The sequence below is a fragment of the Hemicordylus capensis genome, chromosome 4, assembly GCF_027244095.1.
Source record: "Hemicordylus capensis ecotype Gifberg chromosome 4, rHemCap1.1.pri, whole genome shotgun sequence".
NCBI lineage: Eukaryota > Metazoa > Chordata > Lepidosauria > Squamata > Cordylidae > Hemicordylus > Hemicordylus capensis.
The window spans coordinates 153,318,232-153,332,409 of NC_069660.1; the positions used below are offsets into that span (position 1 = coordinate 153,318,232).

Below are 14,178 nucleotides of genomic sequence, written 5' to 3' on the forward strand. Positions count from 1 at the left end.
AGTGTCGCTGACAATACTGAGCTAGAACGACCAATGGCTGACTCCGTCTAAGGGAGCAGCAGCAGCAACAACAACAGTAATAGCAGCAGCAGCCCTTTGCTCTGTGCTGTTGGAGACGCAGATTCAGTGGCATCGCCTGTGTGTACCTTCTCTCCTAGTGACCACTAGGGACATGAGGAGTAGAGATAGCGAGGAAGACTCTGCAATCTTCCTTTTTCATTGTTTCTCCCTCTGCTCCAGCAGTTTTCGATTGGGAGACAGATACGCTTCCCCTCTCTACTCTGCACCATGAAGACAGAAAGCTCAGGGACACAGGCATTTCTCTCCAAGTATGTAACTTCCCAAATCAATCTCACTCGCTTTTGAACCTGAAATGTCCGTCTCAATACTCCTGAATGGGCTTACTCTTCTCACACACACATGCTCTGCTAAAACGGGAGTGAACTAAACCTCTCCCCTCCAACATATGCATACAAAAGTGCTATGACAGAGGGCAGGGAGCACAGGAGCAGGCAATCCCCCCACTTCAGGATGGTTATATAGGAAAAGCTTGATTCTGCAGAAGGTTCCTAATGTATATAGTACATTCCACTCCCGTCCACATGCACACAACGTTCATGGGATTAACCAAGTGAAAAGAGGCAACGGACGTCCCTTTGACCCACTCAGGGCCTTCCCACTTGGCCCCCATCCCAGCCCCTGATCCCAAGATCCCGAAATCCTTCTGTGTGTGCTTCACCTTCTTTCTCCTAGACTGGGATGCAGGCCAAGTTTTCTTCCACCCTCTACTCCCCAGAAGCAGCAGCAGGAAGTCAGGCAGAACTTTCCCTTATGTTCCCTTATGTTCTGCAGCTGCCCCTTCCTGTGTGTGAGCCAAGACAAGGCCAAGGCCAATGGGAGTGAGCACATGAGATTCACAAGGAGAGGGCACTGCTGAGGTTGTGCCCACTTGGTAGGAGGGTCTTCATCTCTGTCTGTCCCGTGTGGGAACAACGAGTCTGTGAGAGAGCAGAGCAGAGCAGAGCAGAGCTTGCAACTGTAGGCCCCTTCCCATTAATTCACACAGGCCACAGTCCATTGGAAAGTTTCCCTCCCAGGCCCCAGGGAAATGAATGGGTGTGTGAGAACAAAGTAATGGTCTTTATCGCAGTTCCCCTTCATCTCAATGCGAGTTGTATAGAATTCACCAGAGAGAACTGGGCCCAGTGGGTCAGAGGGGTCTGCAGTTCTCACACAGCCACTCTTCAAAATCTGACACACACACACACACACACACACACACACACACACACACAGAGACACTCATTTTGCTTTTTACACCTCTCTTATGTGGTGGGGACAATTCCATGTGTATGCACAAGGAATTGCCAACACCACATCTAACTTTCCTCCAAGAACAAAACAAATCTATTGGCTGGATCACACTGTCTCCAATGTGATTACAACAATGAGAACTGAAAGCAGGAGTCGAAGACCCAAACTAAGCAGCTTGTGCTTGTTTCTCTGCTCCAGAGGACTGAAGCCCATCACATTCAGGTTTCCTTTCTCATCTTGAGGCAGCAAGAGGAAATGGTAACATTGCAAAAAGACGGCTCGTGCAAATAAGTCACGAGATATGCCAGATTTTTAAAACCTCCTTCTCCCCCACAATTCATCTGTCCCATTCAGCTCAGGGGGTCTGCACTGGAGTGCACGGTGTGGACTCCCATGTGGACTGTATTTGGCAGCCAAATTCTAAAGAATACAAACCTATCAAAATGTTACGTGGGTGCAGATCTTGGTGGCCAAATCCAAACGTATGCAGCTCTTGCACTGCCTGAAAGACTGTTGGAAGAATATCTTCACTCTTCAGAGTTGCATGATTTGATGTCTTCAAGTACTCCTCAAGATTCTTCTCACACAAGGAGAGGCAAATGTAGAGACAGGCATTTTCTTCTTCCGACCCATAGAACTTTACCAGATATTTGCTGGTAGTACGGCATTTTTCAAGGCAGGTTTTCTCACACTTGGCATTTGCTGATTCACTCTTGAATATCTTCACAGCCACTTCTTTTTCATCATAAAATCCCAGGTAGACACCACCCTGAGAGGTTTCCAGGAACCTGAAATCACAATTTGCTTTGTAGATCCTGAGTTTTCCAATAGCAACGCAGCTTTTCCCATAGAGCTCCTGGAGCTTGGGTCCCCAGTGTTTGCTGACTGGGGTCCAGTGTTTCTGGGGCTGACTTGAACTAGCCATGGCACCATATTGCTGAAGCAGTTTCACCATCTCAAGGTGATAAGTTCTACATGCAATTCCAATGGGGTCCCCAATGTCTGTCCTCGCCCCCTTTTCACACAATGTCTTTGCTATGTCCCAGTTTTTCTTCTCAGTGGCGACCATTAGTGCTGTTCTTCCATTTTTGTCGGCAGCATTGATGTCAACTTGCTCTTTTTCCAACAGAGCCTTCACCAGCTTTTGGCTCTGGTTTTCAACTGCCAAAATCAGGGTAGTTCTTTCTGATGCATCTTTCTTGTTCACAACAGCCCCATGTTGTAAGAGGAAAAGGGCGATGGCCTCTTTGTCCTGGTCCCAGTTCTTATTCTTAGTCATGGACAGAGCATGGACTAATGCATTCCTATCCTTATTGTCACAGATGTTCACAACAGCTTCCATTTCTTCTACCAGGGCTTTGACGACAGCAACGTGGCCATTCTCTGCAGCATCCATCAGGGCTGTTCTGCCGCCTCTATTCAGGGCCCTTTTCTCCTTATCCACTACTCTGGCGAAATTGACATCTGCCCCACAGCCAGACAGGAATTTCAGGGCTTCCTCTTCCCCATGCCAAGCAGCCTCCATCAATGCTGTGAAGCCATTGAAGTCATACTCATTGATTCTTTCTCTGGAGTCAAGCAAGAGCTCCAGAAGCCTCACGTTGCCTGTTATCCCTGCTGTGATAAAAGGAGTAGCGTCATTATCCTTTCTAGCACGTGGATCAGCCCCCTTTTCAAGAAGAAAGGAGACAATCTCCTCCTTGTTGTCACAAACCGCACAATGGAGAGCTGTGAAGCCATGATTATTCACTTTAGAATTGATATCTACACCGTCTTCCAACAGTTTCTGGATGCCCTCAATTGAGCCATTTTGTACGGCATTATAGAGTGCTTCTGCAGCCATTTTCCTGGAGGACAGATACCTCAGTTCTCCTGATGGTGGCAATTCTACTGGCTTTCCAAAAAGTCCAACTATGTTTCTAGTACAAGAAAAATATTTGAATGGCTATGGTGACATCAGGTATTGGGATTAACGGTAGAGTTATGGACATCACAGCACATATGGAGTTGTGCTGCCATAGGGCTGAACGCAACACACAGTGATTTCAGGTGTTTTTGGCTGCATGGGCTCAAATAACAAAAACAATTAAGAGAGAATTTGGTGTCTTGGATCACAAAGTTGCATGTGTAAAACTGAGTCCAAAGTCTTCTTTCTTCATATATGTTCCATCGGTATAGCAAAGAGAGAAAACATCCTGATGAGTAAGTATGAAGAACGTCTATCACTAGCCAAGATAGTGAAACAGAACCTCCATTTTTAGTTGCACTATACCTCTGCATACCAAATACTGGAGACAAGCAACAAGGAAGGAATTTTGCCTCCATGCTCTGCCTGAAGGCTTCCTGGAAACATGGGTGTCTGCAGGACTTTTTCTGGCAGTGGGGGGAGGCAAAGTCAGAAATCCAATACCACCACCCCACTCCTTGGGTATATGCTGCTGCTGCTGCTGCTGCTACTACTACTACTACTACTACTACTACTACTTCTACTTATATACCACTTTTCAACAAAAGTTCTCAGAGCGGGTTATGTAGGAAAATAATAAATAAATAAGATTGTTCCCTGTGCCCAAAGGGCTCACAATCTAAAAATAAACATGTTAGACACCAGCAACAACCACTGGAAAGATGCTGTGCTAGGGTTGGAGAGGGCCAGTTGCTCTCCCCCTGCTTAATATCTGCCACTTTGAAAAGGCGCCTCTTTGCTCAGTTAGCAGTTAGATAATTAAAGCCAATGTGCCACTGAAGTCAATGGGAAGTGGCTCATTGGAAGTGTGTGTGTGTGTGTGTGTGTGTGTGTGTGTGTGTGTGTGCGCGCACCCTCTTGCCCCCAGCCCCAGACACCCATGCCTGGAGGAAGCATTTGCCTCAGTCTGTCACAGAATTTGAGAATTTGTGTATGCAGGACAGGCCCTTCTCAGTTATTGCCCCCAGACTTTTGAATGTTCTCCCAGTGGGCATTTGCTCCTCAGTCTCCATCAAAAGTTTTTAGAAAGCAAGTAAAATCTTGACCTTTTTACCCAGGTTTTTATATGAATGTTTTTATTTTTTGCTGCTGCTCTGTATTTTATGGTCTAATTGTGCAAGTTTTTAAAAAAACTTCTAATTAGATTTGTATTTTTATATTCCAGTTTAGTATTTGTATTGTGTAACTGTTATGTAGTGTTATATGGATTTGAATATTTTGTAAACTGCCTCGAGATGGTTTTAATGAAAGGTGATATAAAAATCTATCTATCTATCTATCTATCTATCTATCTATCTATCTATCTATCTATCAATAAAATGAGGGATAGCAGTTGGGGACTTTTCCTTGACACCAGTGGGACTGCCAACCTCAAAAGCTGAACAGCTTGGAAGGGTGAGATTACTGGCAGATACCCTGACCCCTTTAAAGGACTGGCTATGGCTTAGATTTGTGCTAATCTACTGCTCTACTGCTCGGAGCCAGGGTGTGATTGCCCATCTTGGGTCTGGGAGCTGGAATTCAGGCCTGTTGCAGTTAGATTTAATTCGAGTTTGGTTTATTCAGTAAAGTTGTGGCCCATTTGAACCCAAGTCATATCTTGGGTGGTGTAGAGGTAGACTTACATGTGGTGTGAAAAACAGAAGGGGAACATCACTTCCCACTCCCTAAATAACACCCTGGCTCACAATTAACTGTGCAAATATTATTCACACACACACACACACACACACACACACAACCTACATTCCCTCCATGGATTTATATATCAAACTCAGGTAGTTGAACATCTACCAGTTTGGAAGCAAACCAGGGCCAGCACAACATTAGGCATTGGTTTCTACACACATGAGAAACCCCATAGTTATATAGAAATACACGTATTTGTAAATTAAAAGAAAAAGTGAAAAATTTATAAGAGAAACTAGCCTGTTAACATTTGACCATGATCAGTAGCCCTCAGGAGCCATGAAATGTTGAAGGTGTCTGTTGGAAAACAACAGTAGCAGAATACTGGTGGTGGGGGTGGGGAAAGTGAATTGGCCTGTTAACAACTTATTGTATTCTGGAGATGGGCATTAGGGTCTGGCATATGCAAAATTTGCTGCAGATCTCACTTGTGTAGTTATGGTGTTGTTGTTCAGCCTTATTACAAGAATAAAGAAATAAACATACCTTTGTACAATAAGGGCGTGGCAATCTTTTCTGGTCGAACATACTCTCTGGTTATATTGGGAGTTCTCTCAGGAGATCTTGTTGTGGAATATATTGTAGTTGGGTAATAGATCACTCTTCTTTTTGTAGTTGTAAGTGTGGCGGGCAAAGTGGAGGTATATTGTGTAGTCTTATCAACTGTAGAAGTTTGGGTGCTGAGAGGTTTGGATGTCACCGAGGAAGTTGTAGTCACCTGTGTTACTGTAGTATTTGTATTCTTGTTAGTTGGATTTTCTGTGGTGGGTTTATCTGAAACAAGGTCAATTTTTGTATTAGTTGTAAAATCACGTGTGGTTGTTTCTGGTTGTTCAGTTGTATTTTACTGGGTGGTGGTGGTGGTAGTAGTAGTAGTAGTTATCCATGTAACTTTAGTGATAACTTCTGTCTTGCCATTTTTATCACCGTCCTTTGGGTTTCATTCTGTTGTGGTTGTAGTTGTTTTTGTGACTGTAGTGACGCTGTCTGGTCTGTCACTTTCATCAGGATTAGGGGAATCGTTTTGATTGGGATTTGGTGTATTAGTTTCTGTGATTATTGTTGTTGTCTCCATTATTTCTGTAGTATCACCTGGCCTGTCACCATTCCTGTTGCCATTTGGACTAGGCTCATCATTTGGTGGCTTAGAGGGTGATGATGCTATTTTTTGTATCTCTGGATCACTTGAAGAAGGATCAGTTCCTGTTGTAATGATTTCTCTGACTGTAGTGGTTGTTTCTGGTTTGTCATTTTTATCATCACCAACAGGGTTGTGTGTGCCATTTGCTGGATCGGTCTGTATGGTTATCATCTCTGTAACTGTTGTGGTCCCTTCAGGTCTGTCATTTTTATCATTACTTTCAGGTTTGGGTGTACCACTTCTTAGATCAGTGTCTGTTATTATTGTTTCTGTTATTACTGTCTCTCTGACTGTTGTGGTCTCTGCAGGTCTGTCATTTTTATAATCACTTTCAGGGCAGGTCTCTGTTATGATTGTCTCTGTGACTGTGGTAGTCCCTTCTGGCCTGACACTTTTATCGTCACCAACAGGGCTAGGTGTGTCATTTGCTGGATCAGTCTCTGTTATGCTTCTCTCTGTGACTGTGGTAGTCCCTTCTGGCCTGTCACTTTTATCATCACCAACAGGGCTAGGTGTGCCATTTTCTGGATCAGTCTCTGTTATGATTGTCTCTGTGACTGTAGTAGTCCTTTCTGATTTGTCACTTTTATTACCACCATCAGGATTGGTTGTGTCACCTGGATCAGTCTGTGTTGTTTCTGTGACTCTAGTAGTCCCTTCTGGTTTGTCACTTTTGTTAGTGTCCTCAGGATTGGATGTGTCACCTAGATCAGTTGGTGTTGTCCCCATGACTATGGTACTGCTTTCTGGCTTTTGGTTTTTATCAGCATCATCAGGAGTAAATGTGTCACTTGGGAGATCAGTCTGTATTTTTGTCTTTGCAACTATAGTAGTTCCTTCTGGCTTGTCACTTTTATCATCTCCATCAGTCTGTGTTGTTGTTGTCTCTGTGAGTACTGCTGTAGTGCTGCTTCCTGATTTTTTATTTTTATCATCACCATCAGGAGTAGGTATGTCACTTGAGAGATCAGTCTGTATTATTGTCTCTGCGATTGTAGTAGTTGCCTTTGGTATGTCATTTTTAACATCACTGTCAGGGCTTGATGTGCTACTTGTTGGATCTGACTGTGTTATACTCTGTGTATAGAAGTTGTCCCTTCTGGTGTGTTACTATCACTGCCAAGTCTGCGTGCATCATTTGTTGGATCAGTCTGTGTTACTCTTGTCTCTGTGACTGTTGTGCTACTTCCTGGCTTGTCATTTGTATAACTGCCATCAAGCCTGTCTGTGTTGCTTGTTGGCTCAGTCTGTGTCATTGTTGATGCTCTGACTGTAGTACTACTTTCTGGTTTGTAATTTTTATCATCACCATCAGGATTGGCTGTGTCTCTTGTTGGATCAGTCTGTATTATTGTCTCTGTCACTGTACTACTCTGTTCTGGTCTCACACTTCCAAAATCAACCTCAGGCTGAGGTGTACCTCTTAGCAGAACATCAGGAATGAGATCTGAATTATCTAGAGTTACAAGTTGCTCTGGCTTGTTCGTTGGTTCCTGAGTTTGATCAATTTCTCTGATGGTCCGAGATGTAATTGCTGATTCTATTGTGTTTGTAGTATCTCTAGAATTTGGGCTTGATGGAGTCATAGTCTCTTTTTTTGAGCTATCGGCTATGGTTGGCAGCAATTCAGTTGGCATCCCCTCAGTAACAGCAGTTGCACTAGAATCTTTTTGATTTTCTGAAGTTTCCATTTCACCAACTGTCATTTTTTCTTTGATTCTGGTAACAGATCTCTCTTTAGAGTTTTCTGTCTCTTATTATCCTCTGCGGTTGACTCTTTAATCTCTTTCTCAATACTTGTAGTTGTATCTGTGAGAGGTGTAGTTGCCTTTTCTCTATCAGCTGAAGTGATGACTGTGGCATCAACAGTACTACTGTCTTTTTTATCATCCATACCTGGCTCCTGATTAATGGCTGTTGATTCTCTTCTTTCCACAGATGTTGTTTCCTTATCTGCAGTGGTTGCTTCTTTGGAATCTGCAGTTGCATCGGATTTATCAGTTATTAGAGTCCCTGTGGTTGTAATATCTGCTGTCTGTATTGGACTTGCAGTGCCTAAATTACTATTTGTGTCTTTAGTGTCTATTATTGTAGTCTCTTTATTTGCAGCTGTGATATCACTTTTATCAATTTCATTTGTTGCTTCACTTTTTTCCATTCTTGTTACAGCCTGGCTGTTTGCATTGGTTGTGTCTCTGTCGGCTGTTGAAGTTGCTTCCATAGCTACAGTAGTAGTGTCTCTTTTGGATATTGTCGTTGTCCCTTTAGCTGGAGTAGTTGTGGTTTTCATAGCAGCCGTACCTGTGACTTTAGCCACAGTAGAAGTCAGTATTTTACTAATACTTGAAGAAGTGTGAGGTGGCAAGCTAGTATTTGGCCTCAATGGTTTTGTGGTAGTAATGCTGAAGGATGTGGTTATTTTTTTGGATTGGGGAGAAGGGGTTTGGATAATATGGTCTTCAAAGAAGTTGATTCAATACTTTTATTTCCTTTGGTTGTACGCTCCGTGTCAGGTTGATTTGCAGTTGTAGAAGGCTCTCTTGTTGTGGTCATAGTTGAAGGCAGCCTTGTTGTAGTCATAGTAGAAGCTGACATTGTAACAGCAGTAGAAGGCAGCTGCATTGCAGTCATACTAGGAGTTGCCACAGCTTTGTTTGTAGTAGGAGTTTGCTTTATGGTGGTCATAGTAGAAGACTGCCTTGTTGTGGTGGAAGGTTTCTTCACTGTGGTTGTAGTAGAAGGCTGTTTCGTTGTAACTGTAGTAGAAGCCTGCTTTGTCGTGGTTGTAGTAGAAGGCTGCCTTGTTGTACTAGAAGGTTGACTTGTAGTAGAAGTTGTGATAGTTGTGGTAGCTACTGTTGTCACTACATTGTCTACCCCACTGCCATCCTCCTCCGATATCAATCTTACAGCTTTGGATTTTACAGCTTTGGATGATGACTTTGATGATTTTCGAGCTGAGAGAGAGAGAGAGAGAGAGAGAGAGAGAGAGAGATCTGATTGTTGTGTGAATATAACTGGTAATGCATTTTTTCATGCTTTTGAGAGAGAAAATACAGCTTGGTAGCCTTGGCTTCTATGGTTCTTAAATAGTGGTAACAGAAATTAATATATATTTATATAAACACAGATATACTAATGCAGAACTGGACAAAATAATAGTAGTTGATATATAACCAACCTGCTGCTTCTGCTCTGCTACAAAGCTGTCTCATTGTACTTCAGGGCAGGGGGTGGGAAATGAATGTAAACAAAATTTGCAGCAGTTACACCCGAATTTGGATGGGAGAGTCATGGTGGTGCGGCTACGTTACATGTGAATGATGCACAGTATGTTGGATGTGCACGTGGAAGAACAAGGTTTGTTATGAATGATGACCCTCAACCTCACAGGGGCTATTTTGATGGTAACTGTGATGCAAAATTCTTTGTACGTTATGAGCATAACCTAGCCACAATTAAACATTTTCAAGTCCTATCAGTTTTAGTAAAGTGTGCCGTCGAGTCGGTGTCGACTCCTGGCGACCACAGAGCCAGGACCGGATTAACATAGTAGCAAATGTAGCATTTGCTACGGGCCCTGCGTTTTCTAGGGCCCCGCATGCCTGGCTTGAACGTCTGCCCCTTCTTTTGCTCTCTATTTGGTACTCTCTGCTGACTCTCCTCATTGCCTGCTGCTGCCCATTCTCTCGCCTCCCTCGAGAGCATTTAAGCAAGGTCTTCCTGGCACCATGGTATTGATTGGGTTATCTATTATGTTAAGCAGCACGGGAGGGAGTAGTAAGAACAACAATAGGAACAGATAGCTTGCAAAGGGGTCTCAAGGATAACTTAATCGCCAGGGAGTTGGTCCTTATTTGTTCAAACTGTAAAAGTTTTTAAAAACATACACAGAGAGAGTAAAAGAAATAAAAACAGTTTAGATTAAAAAACAACCAACTATTAATGCCGGGCGGAAGAAAGGAAGCTAAAGAAGATGCTAGTTGAATGTTGCCAGTGTTTTCCGACTGACTGGGAGAGGGTAAAAATAAACAATGAGAACGTGTACCTTTAAGAGGAAAAAGAAAGCCGGAAGTAACTCAGAGGAGTCTCAAAGTTTAGTGGATCAATTGAGGGGAGCTTGGAGGGAGATTATATTATGGTCTTGTTGGGTAAGATCACTTATATCCTCCTTTAGTATCTAGTGCTTTTGGGAGGGAATTTGGAACTGAAATAACTACTGCTGCGTTGCCAACTTCATTAGCTTTACATTGGGATGCCCGTTGAAATTGTCCAAAGATAAACGGAGGCTGCAAACCTAAACACACTTACTAGGGAGTAAGGCTCATTGAGGTCAGTGGGACTTACTTCTGAGTAAACATGCTTAGGGTTGCACTGAATGATTTGTGCATTTCCTCCTTTTAATATTAAGCATGTTAGTGTAATTTAGATGGAAAGAGGCTGTGCCTCCTGCCAAAAGATTGTCTTTTGGATACTTCTGTTTTCATGGAAGTTGCTAATGCACCTCATCATAATCACATTCATTTGCAATACATCAACTATTTTAAATATACATCTGCTTTCCTGTCAGGCTTGCACAAGAGGTTAAACATATATTCTTAATATTGTCAAATGGCCCTTTTAATGTGATGGCTGCTGGGATCCAATATGTTCTGCACACATTGGAATCAAACATCCACTGTTGTGTGCCAAAATTGCTAATAGGTTCAGATTTCTCAAAGTACAGAATTCCTGAGAACCTTTTAATTTAAACATTCAGAGTTTTGTTCCCCACCCCCTTTCTCTTTGTGAAAATAACTCCAAAGGAAAACCCATGGTCAGGAGTCACGAAAGTGTGTGTGTGTGTGTGTGTGTGTGTGTGTGTGTGTTTTGCAAAATTTGTTGACTGGCTGGCTCAGCTGAGTGGAGGCATGGGGTGGTTGGTGGGGGGGCACTAAGCAAATGAAAAAAATTGAATTACTTTACTATGCAAGTAAATAATTTATGTTTCAATATTTATGTGTATTTTTAAAATTTGGAGCCCCTTCATAACATATGCTACAGGCCCCACACTAGCTTAATCCGGCCCTGCCCTAAAGGAGTCTGCCTTCTTTGATGACACCCAGCCCACTGGGGTTGAGACCCAGACTGCACGAGTCTAAGAGAAAGGGGGAAAGAGATGAAATGTACTTTGGCGTCTTCTTGGACCAGGATGCCATCATGCACTGGAGAATGAGACTCTGCAAGGATGGACTACCAGCCTTCCTAAAGCCAGGGAAGCCTCTCTCAGCAACCAGCTTCTGAGGGCTCCTTTGCTCTTACCTGCCCACAAGTTGGATTACATAGGAACATAGGAAGCTGCCATATACCGAGTCAGACCATTGGTCTATCTAGCTCAGTATTGCCTACACAGACTGGCAGTGGCTTCTCCAAGGTTGCAGGCAGGAATCTCTCTCAGCCCTATCTTGGAGAAGCCAGGGAGGGAACTTGCAGCCTTCTGCTCTTCCCAGAGCAGCTCCATCCCATGAGGGGAATAATATCTTACAATGCTCACACTTCTAGTCTCCCATTCATATGCAACCCTGATTAGTTAAGAGGACAAGTCATGCTTGCTACCACAAGACCAGCTCTCCTCTCCAACAGGGAAAGGGTTGGCCAAGGCCTTTTTCTGACTGAGGTGAACAATCCAGATTGCCCTCTTCCCATTAATTCACACGGGCCACAGGTCATTGGAAAGTTCCCCTCACAGGCCCCAGGGACAGTGGAGTTGTGCTACAATGGTGGTTCCTCACTCACCAGGCACTGAGTGTTTGAAGTCTTTGGGGCATCTTTCTTTTTTCACATGCCGGATAAACCTTTTCTTTAGTGTGTGTACTCTCCCTTTAGCATGGTCATTAATGGCTTTTTGCATGACACAGATGGTGCTTTCTCCTGCACGCCGCACCTCTTCATCATTATGCTCGGCCATCCCTTCAAGCCCTGAGGGAGCAAGAGAGAATAGATCAGCTGGCCAAAGATGCACAGATGACTACCCTTCCACCCACCCCAACACCAGTGGGATGTATTTCTTTAGACTTCAAAGGGCAAAAAAACTGTGCCAAGACTTGGGCAACTTGATAGTAGGAGAGGGAATATGGGGGTGGGGGACAGCCACCAGGAACGCTTCTCTCTGCTCCCTTTGTGTCTGAACCTGACCGAGGCACAGAGGATACCAATAGGGCAGCTGGGAGGAAGCTTTTTCTAGCAGATGTCACATGAAAGCCACTTACAAGTTACTGGTTCTTGGGTAACCTGGAACGGAATCTGTATTCCCATTGTTCTCAAAGAGTCACAGAACGACTCCAGGGATTAGGATGGGGAAGATAGCTTGGTGATCTATCGGCTGTAGCCAACATGTGGGCATCAGAGACATAGCACCAGTGGCTTCCAGGGCCATTTCAGAGGCATGTTTTCTCTGAGAAAACAAAAGCTTGTCTGCCCTTCTCATTTTTCCAAGCCAGAACTTGCTCCAAACAGAAAGAGAAATGTACATGTGTTTTGGGGGCAGTGGAGTTGCCATCAACATCCATCCATCCACCCGTCCATCCATCCATCCATCCATCCCTCTTCTCAGTGTTGCATCTGTCTTCAGGCACACTTGCTAGCAGAAGCCACTTGCTTCCCTCTCTGCCAAAGACAAATCTCCCACTTACATGTACAGTAAGAGCCCATATCCTCCAACATGATGAAGGTTGCATCCTTGTGAGCAAGGTGTCCTATAGAGACAACGGAGCAAACAGAAGTCACCACCGGGGAATCCAGTCTATCAGATTAGACTATCTATCTACCTAACTAGTGGAGGAGGGGGGCGGAGCAGGATGGAGTGGCTGGGGTATGCCATGGCATCTCTAGAGACCTGAGCAGAAGGAACTCCTCCAAGACTGAATGAAGGCCTTATGGGCATTATGTTGCCCACCTTCATGGCCTGGCTACCGATAATTAACTGAACAATGCTTACTGGGCAATCCAGGTCAACCAGGAATGGAGGTGGTCAATACTCCATATGAGGTTACAGGCCAGTGTTCTGCTTGTGAAGTATGTACCAAGAAGTGGGGAAAGCGGAGGCGGTTTCAAATTTTGCCCAGAGAAAGAATTGTGACTATTTGCAGTGGGCAGGTGAAAGACTTGGGAGTGGCTCTTACCTCTGGAGAATTCAGCTGGTGCTGTGTTTAAGAGCAGTTTTGCCTATCAAGGTTTGCCTTGCTTCCCCACTGCTTAGGGTCCAAATGTATTACTTGAAACACATAGTTTGGCCTTTGAGTACTTGCATTTAAGGAGTGGGGCTGATCTGGATTGGGCCCTCACTGGGAGCCAAGCAAGGATTAAGCCTTCCCTCCCTCTGTGTCATGGTACTGATCTGGATGCGTGCAAGGGCCTAATGACATATTTAAAGTAACATGCAGTTAAATTGATATGATACACATACTCCAAATCTCCTGTACTTGCTTTCCTTTGTGCCTATTTAGAGACATCCTGCCGTTGAGGAGAGTACAGAACAGAACAACAAAGCATTGTTTCTACAGAGCCCAGTGACCCCTCCTTCCTGGCTCTGAGTTGTAGCATCTTCGGCAAGGGTGACTTCCATTCAAATCCTGAACTGCCTCACTTCTGGATCATGCTAGACCACAGATAGGGGTTGGCAGGGCAGGCTGAGGTCCATCACTAAAGAGGAAGGATACTGCCTCACTTACCGACAAAGAGTGCTGCCACCCTTGAGACTGCTGGCAGATTGTTGGAGGAAGGAAGCATGCAGCTGAAGGCAGCACCACGCACCAGATCCTTCTTGTACTTTTTTGTCTAACAGAAACAAAAAAAGAGAGGCAGTTCTGTGCATGCAAGACAACACTCTGTTGGAGATAAGAGTTCCAGTGCATCAACCTTTTGCACAGACTATCCCGATGACCACTAGGGGCATTGGGAGTAGAAATAGTGAGTAAGGGTCTCCCTAGCTGTTCCTATCTGTCTCTACTCTATGATCACTGATATGACTCCTCAAGCAGTTCCTGTAGTGAGTCTCAGAATCCCTTCCTCTTGGAGAGCAGATGGAAAC

General features: G+C 44.1%; 2 protein-coding genes across 7 annotated transcripts in view; both read right to left on the minus strand.

Moving 5' to 3' along the window:
* LOC128322622 (uncharacterized) overlaps window positions 1-14,178 on the minus strand; it is a 57,505-nt gene that overhangs the window by 3,546 nt on the left and 39,781 nt on the right. For 5 of the 6 annotated variants that reach the window (XR_008305829.1, XR_008305831.1, XR_008305828.1 and 2 more), the window contains exons 17-20: window positions 13,820-13,925; window positions 12,782-12,844; window positions 11,886-12,068; window positions 5,456-9,067 (exon numbers count right to left, since the gene is read on the minus strand). Coding sequence is in view for 1 of the 6 variants with exons in the window: in XM_053244224.1 (XP_053100199.1) it covers window positions 8,526-9,067; window positions 11,886-12,068; window positions 12,782-12,844; window positions 13,820-13,925 (894 nt within the window). In the remaining 5 variants the exon portion in view is untranslated. Of the gene's footprint in view, window positions 1-5,424; window positions 9,068-11,885; window positions 12,069-12,781; window positions 12,845-13,819; window positions 13,926-14,178 lie in introns of those variants that run through there. The other variant, XM_053244224.1, reaches the window with a different exon arrangement.
* On the minus strand, window positions 1,639-5,070 carry LOC128323175 (2-5A-dependent ribonuclease-like). Its single transcript, XM_053245895.1, has 2 exons — window positions 5,027-5,070; window positions 1,639-3,233 (listed from the first exon to the last, which is right to left on the minus strand). The coding sequence occupies exons 1-2, from the start codon at window positions 5,068-5,070 to the stop codon at window positions 1,670-1,672; spliced, it is 1,608 nt and encodes a 535-aa protein (XP_053101870.1). The 3' UTR covers window positions 1,639-1,669.

What these genes read in the sequence shown, in the direction of transcription:
- LOC128323175 (XM_053245895.1), bottom strand. Translation starts at nt 5,070, where the DNA reads ATGTTCAACTACCTGAGTTTGATATATAAATCCATGGAGGGAAT. An exon ending in TATAAATCCATGGAGGGAAT is followed by an intron (nt 3,234 to 5,026) that starts GTAGGTTGTGTG and finishes TTCTTGTACTAG; the next exon opens with AAACATAGTTGGACTTTTTG.